Genomic DNA, 12,502 nt, shown 5'->3' on the forward strand with positions numbered 1-12,502 from the left:
GCTCCTTCGGTATTCCCAGAACGAGAAAATTCAAAAGAATAAACAACTTTTTGTAATTTTTTTAAATATTAAACTATAAAACAACGGGTTTAATCAAAGTACCAGGATCTTCGAAGTGTTCCTTCAGACGAAAATTTTGGGAACCCGTGCTCTAGACTTACCCATCAGGCTACTGTAGTAGTAACACCGCCCTTTTTTCTTACATTCCATTTTCCCTAAACGTGTATCATAAACTTACAAATGGGCTACACTGATCTGTTGCGAATATAGCATTTCGCTTCTGCATTTGGTGAAATCTTATGGGACTTAACTGCTAAGGTCATCAGTCCCTAAGCTTACACACTACTTAACCTAAATTATCCTAAGGACAAACACACACACATGCCCGAGGGAGGACTCGAACCTCCGCCGGGACCAGCCGTACAGTCCATGACCGCAGCGCCTTAGACCGCTCGGCTAATCGCGCGCAGCAGATAATAATGCTCTGCCGTTCTGGCCTCAGATTGGCCAATCCAGACCGACCGACTACCTTATCACCTTCGGCCAGTGGCGTCATGTGGATACGGTTTGAAGGGCCTTGTCTTCAACACACAGTCTCTCGGCCATGGCAGACTTCGCAGACGTTCGAGCGGCTACTTCCTCTTCAAGCAGCTCCTCAACGCTGCTATCACGAGCCTGAGTGCATTCCCGATCCAGTCCACCCAGCAAGGAAAAATCCCTGGCAGTAACAGGAATTGATCTCAGGTGCTCCACATGGCAGTCGGCCACGTCGACCACAGTTATGTATGCGCGCTCTTACTAGAGTGGAACAGCAAAATTTCTATCGCAGACCACGCTCTACACAGGCACGACTGAGTGCCTGCTCTCAGCACTTCAACTATGCCAGCATAGCTCGCGAAAAATAACAAAATTAAAAATAAACATAAAATATACAAAATAAACATAATAACAAAATAAACATAATAACAAAATTAAAAATAAATAACAAAATTAAAATTTTGATAAACCCTGGTACAAAAGGTACAATAAATAAAATGTACTTAAAAAATTTAAAATAATATTTCATAAAACACTTACATTACCAATAAACTACAAAAAAATCAATTCTATAAAATATACTAAGACAAAATTCAACAAAATTATTTATATTAAATAATTAAATAAACAAAAAATAAATATAAGAGACGCATTCTCTTCTTGATCGTAGGGCCGATTTGCATCCCTGTGTTCCGAAGAGCGCTGCCCCAGTTGACAGTCACTTTACGACCTAAGCAATACGTTCGATTTGGTTGCTATCTCTTTACTACATAGTCGGGCATTGCAGTCAAAAAAATGGTTCAGATGGCTCTGAGCACTATGGGACTCATCTGCTGAGGTCATTAGTCCCCTAGAACTTAGAACTAGTTAAACCTAACTAACCTAAGGACATCACAAACATCCATGCCCGAGGCACCCCATAGTGCTAGACACGTGAAAGATCTCTTGCGCGCGTCGTTTGGTGATGATCGTGTGCTCAGCCGCCACTTTCGTCATGCTTGGCCTCCCAGGTCCCCAGACCTCAGTCCTCGCGATTATTGGCTTTGGTGTTACCTGAAGTCGCAAGTGTATCGTGATCGACCGACATCTCTAGGGATGCTGAAAGACAACATCTGACGCCAATGCCTCACCATAACTCCGGACATGCTTTACAGTGCTGTTCACAACATTATTCCTCCACTACAGCTATTGTTGAGGAATGATGATGGACATATTGAGCATTTCCTGTAGAGAACATCATCTTTACTTTGTCTTACTTTGTTATGTTAATTAATGCTATTCTTATCAGATGAAGCGCCATCTGTCGGACATTTTTTGAAGGTTTGTATTTTTTTTTTGTTCTAATAAAACCCCATGTCATTCCAAGCTTGTGTGTCAATTTGTACCTCTCTATCTACATTATTCCGTGATTTATTAAGTTTTCAAATTTATACTGACTTTTTGATCACCCGGTATATCGCGCGCCTTCCCCTTCCTACACACAGCCGGCCGGAGTGGCCGTGCGGTTCTAGGCGCTACAGTCCGGAACCGCGGGACTGCTACGGTCGCAGGTTCGAATCCTGCCTCGGGCATGGATGTGTGTGTTTACGTAGTTGTACGTTCTAGGGGACTGATGACCTAAGATGTTAAGTCCCATAGTGCCCAGAGCCATTGTGTCTGACCAGCAGTCATTCCTCGCCAGTTCCGCTGCTTTGGCCTGTACGTGTTTATATCGATAAAAGACCGGTGGACATAATGTTCTGGCTGATAAGTGGAGTTTTAATCTGCCAGTACGTTTTAAATCACCGCACTGTCCCCTGCAGAGTCAAAGAATGATTGTAGCAACATTGCTACCTGATATAAACGTGCTTCTGGAGGGCTGTGAAGTGACGAGGCGTTCTGCTCGCGTTTGCAGGTGCTGGCGCTCGCCGCCGCCGCGGCGGCCGCCACAGATAGCAGCGAAGGCGACGGCGACAAGAGCGGCCCGGCCGTCGCGCCGGCCAGCACGGAGGCTCCAGCCCAGGCGGCCGCGGCTCCTGCCGCCAGCTCCAGCACGGTGGGCCCGCCGCCTCCTGCGGTCGCCGACAGCGCCGCCGCGGGGTCCGACACTTCCAGCGTCGCCGTGCCCAATGACGTCGTCAGCAGCGGGAGCGCCAGGGAAGGCGCCGCCAGTCTCGCCGATGCTCGTAAGTCGCCCACACCCGCCGTCCGCACGGCGTGCTGCAGATACCTGCTCTAATCCGACTCCTTGCTCTGTCGGCTACAATAATAGTAATTTAAAAAAATTGTAGACTTTGCGAACTGCTAACTCCACTATGTGTGCGTAATAAATGCATATTAATATCAGCGCCATCTGGTTTCCCCCTTCAAGCTAGAAGAGTTTCGTTCTTTGTAGTTTTTTCGTTTGATGCTTATTTCGTGAGATATTTGGCCCGGTCACTATCAATGGACCACCCTGTGTATATAAGATACACTGAAGCCCCAAAGAAACTGGTATACGCATGCGTATTCAAATATATGTAAACAGGAAGAATACGGCGCTGCGGTTAGCAACACCTATATAGGACAAAAAGCGTCTGGCACAACTGTGAGATCGGTTACAGTTGCCACAGTGGCGGGTTATCAAGATTTAAGTGAATTTGAAAGTGGTGTTATAGTTGGCGCACGAGCGACGGGATATAATATCTTCGAGGTAACGATAAGTGGGGATTTTCCCGTACGACCATTTCACAAGTGTACCGTGCATATCAGGAATCCGGTAAAACATCAAATCTCCGACATCGCTACGGGCGGATAAAAGCCCTGCAAGAATGGAATCAACGACGACTGAAGAGAATCGCTCCACGAGACAGAAGTGCAACCCTTCCGCAAATTCCTGCAGGTTTCGAATCTGGGCCATCAATAAGTGTCAGCGTGCGAACCATTCAACGAAACATCACCGATATAGGCTTTCGGAGATGAAGGCCCACCCTTGTACCCTTAATGACTGCACAACACAAAGCTTTACTCCTCGCGTGGGTCTGTCAACAGTGACATTGGACTTCTGATGACTGGAAACATGTTGACTGTTCGAACGACTCTCGTTTCAAATTGTACCGAGCAGATGGATGTTTACGGGTATGGAGACAATCTCGTAAGTCCATTGACCCTGCATGTCAGCAGGGGACTGTTCAAACTGGTGGAGGTTGTGTAATGGTGTAGGGCGTGTGCAGTTGGAGTGGCATGGGACTCCTAATACTTCTAGATACGACTCTGACAGGTGACACATACTTAAGCATCCTGTCTGATCACCTGCATGATGTCCTTAGGTTAGTTAGGTTGAAGTAGTTCTAAGTTCTAGGGGACTGATGACCATAGATGTTAAGTCCCATAGTGGTCAGAGCCATTTTTTTTTTTTTTTGATCACCTGCATCCATTCATGTACATAATGATTTCCGACAGACTTGGGCAATTCCAGCAGGACAATGGGACACCTCACATGTCCAGAATTGTTGCATAGTGGCTCCAGGAACACACTTCTGAATTTAAACACTTCCGCTGACCCCTAAACTCCCTAGGTATGAACATTATTGAGCATATCTGGAATGCCTTGCAACGTGCTGTTCAGAACAGATCTCCACACTCATCTACATCTACATCTACATTTATACTCCGCAAGCCACCCAACGGTGTGTGGCGGAGGGCACTTTACGTGCCACTGTCATTACCTCCCTTTCCTGTTCCAGTCGAGCATGGTTCGCGGGAAGAACGACTGCCGGAAAGCCTCCATGCGCGCACGAATCTCTCTGATTTTACATTCGTGATATCCTCGGGAGGTATAAGTAGGGGGAAGCAATATATTCGATGACTCATCCAGAAACGCACCCTCTCGGAACCTGGACAGCAAGCTACACCTCGAACCAGAGCGTTCTCTTGCAGAGTCTGCCACCTGAGTTTGCTAAACATCTCCATAACGCCATCACGCTTACCAAATAACCCTGTGAAGAAACGCGCCGCTCTTCTTTGGATCTTCTCTATCTCCTCTGTCAACCCGACCTGGTACAGATCTCACACTCTCGTACTCTTACGGATTTATGGACAGCCCTACAGGATTCATGGTGTCAATTCCCTCTAGAACCACTTTCAGACATTAGTCGAATCTTTCTGTGTGCCCGCATCTCGTGGTCGTGCGGTAGCGTTCTCGCTTCCCACGCCCGGGTTCCCGGGTTCGATTCCCGGCGGGGTCAGGGATTTTCTCTGCCTCGTGATGGCTGGGTGTTGTGTGCTGTCCTTAGGTTAGTTAGGTCTAAGTAGTTCTAAGTTCTAGGGGACTTACGACCACAGCAGTTGAGTCCCATAGTGCTCAGAGCCATTTTCTTTCTGTGTGCTCGCGGGGGCCCCACACGATATTAGGGAGATGTACCAGTTTCTTTGGCTCTACAGGTTGTAGACACATAGTTGACAACACATTGAAATTTGCGTCTGGCCATGAGTCGTGCACGGATAGCCAAAGCGGTCAAGGCGGCCGCTCGCGTAATGCGGGAAATCTGGGTTCGATTCCCGATGTGGCACAAATTTTCACTGTCGTCATTCCATTATACAGCTGTCCATAGTAGCAACTGTACGTTCATTATATGAAATACTGAAAATCAAATTTTTTGTTGCCCTTGGAAGCAGTGAAAGTAGGCTACCTGCAACTGGGTCCGTGCGTCGTTTAGCCGCTTAGCAATCTACACTACTGGCCATTAAAATTGCTACATTACGAAACTGACGTGCTACAGACGCGAAATTTAACAGACAGGAAGAAGATGCTGAGATATGCAAATGATTAGCTTTTCAGAACATTCACACAAGGTTGGCGCCGTTGGCGATTCTTACAACGTGCTGACATGAGGAAAGTTTCCAACCGATATCTCATACACAGACAGCAGTTGGCCGGCGTTGCCTGGTGAAAGGTTTTTAAGATTCCTCGTGTAAGGATGAGAAATGCGTACCATCACGTTTCCGACTTAGATAAAGGTCGGATTGTAGCCTATCGCGATTGCGGTTTATCGTATCGCGACATTGCTGCTCGCCTACGTCGAGATCCAATGACTGTTAGCAGAATTGGAATCGGTGAGCTCTGGAGGGTAATACGGAACGCCGTGCTGGATCCCAAAGGCCTGGTATTACTAGCAGTCGAGATGACAGGCATCTTATCCGCATGGCTGTAAAGGATCGTGCAGCCACGTCTCGATCCCAGAGTCAACAGATGGGGACGTTTGCAGGACAGCAATCATCTGCACGAACAGTTCGACGACGTTTGCAGCAGCATGGACTATCAGCTCGGAGACCACGGCTTCGGCTACCCTTGACGCTGCATCACAGACAGGAGCGCCTGCGATAGTGTACTCAACGACTAACCTGGGCGCACGAATGGCAAAACGTCATTTTTTCGGATGAATCCAGGTTCTGTTTACAGCATCATGATGGTCGCATACGTGCTTGGTGACATCGCAGGGAACGCACATTGAAAGTGTGTATTCGTCATCGCCATCTGGTGTGTCACCCGCCGTGATGGTATGGGGTGCCATTGGTTACACGTCTCGGTCACCTCTTGTTCGCATTGACCGGACTTTGAACAGTGGACGTTACATTTCAGATGTGTTACGACCCGTGGCTCTACCCTTCATTCAGTCCCTGTGAAACCCTACTTTTCAGCAGGATAATGCACGACCGCATGTTGCACGTCCTGTAGGGATACAGAAAATGTTCGACTGCTGCCCTGGCCAGCACATTCTCCAGAACTCTCACAAGTTGAGAACGTCTGGTCAATGGTGGCCCAGCAACTGGCTCGTCACAATACGCCAGTCACTGCTCTTGATGAACTGTGGTATGGTGTTGAAGCTGCATGGGCAGCTGTTCCTGTACACGCCATCCAAGCTCTGTTTGACTCAATGCCTAGGCGTATCAAGGCCGTTATTACGGCCAGAGGTGGTTGTTCTGGGTACTGATTTCTCAGGCTCTATGCACCCAAATTGCGTGAAAATGTCATCACATGGCAGTTCTAGTATAATATATTTGCCCAATGAATATCCGTTTATCATCTGCATTTCTTCTTGGTGTAGCCATTTTAATGGCCAGTAGTGTATATTAGTTTGTCTTGGGTAGGTTTCAGCGCCGGTCGGCCGGAGGCTGGCGGCCGCAGCAGCGCGGTGAGCGGCCGCAGCATCAGCAGAGCCAGCGGCAGCCCCGGCTCCTGGAACAGCGCCGTTCCAGCTCCAGCTCCAGCGCCCGCTCCGGTGCCAGCGGCGGACGCGGGCCAGTTCCACATCCAGACGGACGAGGGCCCCGAGCGCTACTTCCGCTACCAGACGCAGAGCGGCCAGTACCGCAAGGAGAAGCGCCTGCAGGACGGCTCCGTCGTCGGCTCCTACGGCTGGATCGGCGCCGACGGCGTCCTCCGCCTCCGGGACTACGTCGCCGACAACTCGGGGTGAGCGACCGCGGGGACGCTTCCGAGCGGCGTCAAATTTCTACTCTAGTAACACTGATTTCAACGAGTAATCTTTAACACCAGACACTGTCCAAAAGGTCCTGAAATAAACTTTCTGATCAATAGTATCCTGACGTCTATTCGGGAACATTAATGTGAAACTTCCTGGCACATTAAAACTGTGTGCCGCACCAAGACTCGAACTCGGGACCTTTGCCTTTCGCGGGCAAGTGCTCTACCAACTGAGCTATCCAAGCACGACTCACGCCCCGTCCTCAGAGCTTTACTTCTGCCAGTAACCGGTCTCCTACCTTCCATACTTTACAGAAGCTCTCCTGCGAACCTTGCAGAACTAGCACTCCTGAAAGAAAGGATATTGCGGAGACATGGCTTAGCCACAGCCTGGGGGATTTTTCCAGAATGAGATTTTCACTCTGCAGCGGAGTGTGCGCTGATATGAAACTGCCTGGCAGATTAAAACTGATCAGCGCACACTCCGCTGCAGACTGAAAATCTCATTCTGGAAAAATCCTCCAGGCTGTGGCTAAGCCATATCTCCGCAATATCCTTTCTTTCAGGAGTGCTAGTTCTGCAAGGTTCGCAGGAGAGCTTCTGTAAAGTTTGGAACGTAGGAGACGAGGTACTGGTAGAAGTAAAGCTGTGAGGACGGGACGTGAGTCGCACTTGGGTAGCTCAGTTGATAGAGCACTTGCCCGCGAAAGGCAAAGGTCCCGAGTTCGAGTCTCGGTCCGGCACACAGTTTTAATCTGCCAGGAAGTTTCATATCTGCGCACATTCCGCTGCAGAGTGAAAATCTCATTCTGGAAACATTAATGTGGGTTGTGCCTGTAAAGTCTTATACCACAAGGAAGAAAGCGAGAGGATTTGTTATGGGTGGCCGGTATCCACATTCTACAACACAAAAGTACATGTGGAATTATACAGCTCTTTATTTACACGAACAGGAAGCTGTTACTTAACTTGAATAGTGTCTATGTTTTGTAGCAGTCTTTTGCAGACTGATGTAACATCAATAATAGTAGTCCTACTGTAGTCACTAATCTGGCCACTATGTACTGTGATGAACTATACCGGCTCTACGAGTAAACTGACAGATGCCAAACTGCATGAATAAGTGAGTCAGTCCCTCCGGTCAGCGTCGGCGGCCTAAATACCTGCAGCCGAGAGAGCGTTGGCGGCGTGGTGCTTGTGGATGCGTCTCTGGCGTATCTCGTGATAGGCGCGCTTGATCCAGATTAGAGATTAGATTAGATTAGTACTTGTTCCATAGATCATGAATACGACACTTCATAATGATGTGGAACATGTCAGCTTAATAAAAGGTGTCTATACAAGATATTACATTACACAAAATATTACATGACACTCAATATTTTTTTGTGTGGGGGAAATTACCCACTTACTATGTCCAAAAATTCATCTAATGAGTAGAAGGAGTTGCCATTCAGAAATTCTTTTAATTTCCTTTTAAATGCTATATGGCTCTCTGTCAGACTTTTGATGCTATTAGGTAAGTGACCAAATACTTTTGTGGCAGCGTAATTTACCCCCTTCTGAGTCAAAGTTAGATTTAACCTTGAGTAGTGAAGATCATCCTTTCTCCTAGTGTTGTAGCCATGTACACTGCTATTACTTTTGAATTCGTTCGGAGTGCTAATAACAAATTTCATAAGTGAAAATATATATTGTGAGGCTACAGTGAAGATCTCTAGCTCTTTAAATAAGTGTCTGTAGGATGATCTTGGATGAGCTCCAGCAATTATTCTGATTACACGCTTTTGTGCAATGAATACTCTTTTACTCATTGATGAGTTACCCCAGAATATGATGCCATACGAAAGCAGAGAATGAAAATAGGCGTGGTAAGTTAATTTACTCAGATGTTTATCTCCAAAATTTGCAATGACCCTAATAGCATAAATAGCTGAACTCAAACGTTTCAGCACATCCTCAGTGTGTTTTCTCCAGTTCAACCCCTCATCAATGCATACACCTAGAAATTTTGAATATTCTACCTTAGCTACCGAGTTCTGGTCGAAGTCTATATTTATTAATGGTGTCATTCCATTTACTGTGTGGACCTGTATATACTGTGTTTTGTCAAAGTTTAATGAGAGCCCATTTGCAGAGAACCACTTAATGATTTTCTGAAAAAGATCGTTTACAATTTCTCCAGTTAATTCTCGTCTGTTGAGTGTGATGGCTATACTTGTATCATCGGCAAAAACTACAAGCTGCCAGTGCCTGCTAATCGATCTTCGCACTTCATCTTTGCCGATTGGTGTGCTGGCGATAGCTTAGGGCCAGCACTGTGCCCACCCTTCACCGTTATGTGAGCTTACAATCTGCTGGAACCACTTCCAGTGAGGTTTCTGAATATCTCTAGAGGATCAGCAGGCTGTTCTCTCCAAGAGCCGAAATAAGGCAACGCAAGGATGCTGGACGCTACCTTCTGGAGTGAAGTTGACGTTCCGCTGAGTACAGGTCGGGACTCTAGTTATCCCCGCCCATTTCAGAAATCTCATTGTCCACAGACCATTGCTTCACAGATGCCGCTTTATAACACGCTGCGTTGTCATGCTGATATAAACAATCACCGTTCCCGAAATGCTCCTGGACTGTGTTCAGCACCTGCTGTTGTAAAATTTATTCACTTTCTTTCGCATTTAGCATATTCTTAAACTCAATAAGGAGATCACAACTTAACCAAGAAAAAGACACCCCATAATGCAACACCACCTCCTCTGTGCTCTAGTGTTGGCACTGCACATGGCGATAGGTAACGTTCTGCAGGCAGTTAGCGTAGTTCGTCACTCCAAATCACTAGTTTTCAGACATTTCCAGTGACGTCATTCTTTGCACCACCTGAAGCGCCACTTAACACCGACTGCAGAAACGTGACCGTTGTATGATGTGTACCCATTTTTTTTAGCGCCATACAGACATTCATTGTGCTACCTGGACTGCTGGTAGCACTTGAGAACTCATGAGTCACAGAACAGAATTTGGTATAAAACGACGATCTGTAAAGTGGTCACGACGTCCATAACTCTTATTTAATTCTCTTGATGGTGCAGCTTTTTGAATAGAATTACCGCTTTCAGCTATACAATAGACATCGTCAGACTTTACAATAAAAGTAAAAGAAAGTACATTACGAACCACTACATTAAAAGATTAAAAGCAAAGTTCTTATAAAAACACAATACACCTGTTATTCTGCTGTTTTGCAACAAATTATAACATATAAAAATAATGCCAGTCAGAATCGCCATGCATGCTTCATCCAGTTATATGCAAAACGATCCTACAGGTTGGTTGATGCACACATAAATATACAAAGTATTTAAAAGGAAATTCATTTTAAAGTATAGTTCTTTAAAATATTCTCGGTTACATATGAGAAAACAAGATTTCCTTTAAAAAAAAGTCTAGACATATGTATTTCAATTAAGATGGGCTGATGTCAATTACCAATACGAAACACGACGTGGAGCTAACTGCGTGCTGCGTCCTCACATCCCGTCCTCTCGATACTGGCTCGCTTCTGTGTTCCATTCCACACTCTGTTTTGGTCAGATGTTCCGTGACGTCACGTCAATACATCCAACGAGCAGACCCCTGAGCCCTGATACATTTACAGATGAAATAAAAGATCACACACTTGTCGTGGTGCAGGGATACCTAAATATTTAGCCCGTCTGAAATTGCCTGACATCCATCACATTTGAAACAGTCCATCTTAGCTGAGTCATAGTCAATCTGTTCGTTATTTGCTTATTTGGAGTTCACGCCACTTTTTGGTAAGTGCGTTCGTTTCTCTGACGTACTGTTCCCAGCGATACATTACACCACTGCAGTGAGATTTTATCTAAATTTGTCGTCTGTAATCAAGCACGAGTTTCGTGACTGTTCCAATTCATGGTCTTTGTTCCGATTGGATTGTTAACCTCTTCGTCAGTATGTTCAGGCTGTGGCGGGGTTCCGTGTGTGACGACGCGGCTTACAACCGCATGCAATACTAAGAGCTTTGTCTAATCTGATCACTAGTTCGGCTTCGACATGCAGGTCGCAGAAGTGGCGTCAACTCAAAAGACTTGCACTAGACGATAGGTCTACCCGCCGGCAGGCCCTAGTCACACGACATTTCTTTCTACTAGGTCGACTATATTCTCCCATGTCCAATATTTGTTTCCATAAACTTGGCTACAAACGCATGCGATGGCTTTGTCTAATCTGATCATTAGTTTGGCGATATTCTATCATATTTGATAGGACTGATTGTATAAGCCTACAGCTCAGCTCACGAATACTTGTGTGTCTGATTAACGTACTTTCACCGTTATTGATCACAGGCACATGTAATTCTGTCGCGTCCATGTTGCACGGCATATTTTTGAAAAAGGGAATGCTACTTTCTTTTCCAAATCATGTAGGCAATATTTCTTACTTTCCTACATGCAGTGATGTGTAACCTTTCTTGCTTGTGTACATGAGCTACAATTAATAGGTAATATTATAGCAAGAAGAGGCAGCCGTTGCAGAGCTGACATGAGCATGAGTACATTGCACAGGTTTTGCATCTAAAATAATAAGACGCTTAACGTATTTCATTATAAAATACGCATCTTTGTCTTAGTTCAGGCTAGTGTGGCGCTCACTCCAACATGGTGGTGTCCTTGTAAGTGAAGGAATTCATATAGGGTGTTACAAAAAGGTACGGCCAAACTTTCAGGAAACGTTCCTCACACACAAAGAAAGAAAATATGTTATGTGGACATGTGTCCGGAAAAGCTTACTTTCCATGTTAGAGCTCATTTTATTACTTCTCTTCAAATCACATTAATCATGGAATGGAAACACACAGCAACAGAACGTACCAGCGTGACTTCAAACACTTTGTTACAGGAAATGTTCAAAATGTCCTCCGTTAATACATGCATCCACCCTCCGTCGCATGGAGTCCCTCATGCGCTGATGCAGTCCTGGAGAATGGCGTATTGTATACAGCCGTCCACAATACGAACACGAAGAGTCTCTACATTTGGTACCGGGGTTGCGTAGACAAGAGCTTTCAAATGCCCCCATAAATGAATGTCAAGAGGGTTGAGGTCAGGAGAGCGTGGAGGCCATGGAATTGGTCCGCCTCTACCAATCCATCGGTCACCGAATCTGTTGTTGAGAAGCGTACGAACACTTCGACTGAAATGTGCAAGAGCTCCATCGTGCATGAACCACATGTTGTGTCGTACTTGTAAAGGCACATGCTCTAGCAGCACAGGTAGTGTATCCCGTATGAAATCATGATAACGTGCTCCATTGAGTGTAGGTGGAAGAACATGGGGCCCAATCAAGACATCACCAACAATGCCTGTCTAAACGTTCACAGAAAATCTGTGTTGATGACGTGATTGCACAATTGCGTGCGGATTCTCGTCAGCCCACACATCTTGATTGTGAAAATTTACAATTTGATCACGTTGGAATGAAGCCTCATCCGTAAAGAGAACA

General features: G+C 45.9%; 1 protein-coding gene across 1 annotated transcript in view; it reads left to right on the forward strand.

Moving 5' to 3' along the window:
* The window catches only part of LOC126100226 (translation initiation factor IF-2), a 327,365-nt gene that overhangs the window by 291,681 nt on the left and 23,182 nt on the right, over positions 1-12,502 (forward strand). The window contains exons 2-3 of the mRNA XM_049910801.1: positions 2,432-2,702; positions 6,646-6,970. Coding sequence (XP_049766758.1) covers positions 2,432-2,702; positions 6,646-6,970 — 596 coding nt within the window. The remainder of the gene's footprint in view (positions 1-2,431; positions 2,703-6,645; positions 6,971-12,502) is intronic.

Source organism: Schistocerca cancellata, chromosome 9 (assembly GCF_023864275.1).
Source record: "Schistocerca cancellata isolate TAMUIC-IGC-003103 chromosome 9, iqSchCanc2.1, whole genome shotgun sequence".
Taxonomy (NCBI): Eukaryota; Metazoa; Arthropoda; class Insecta; order Orthoptera; family Acrididae; genus Schistocerca; species Schistocerca cancellata.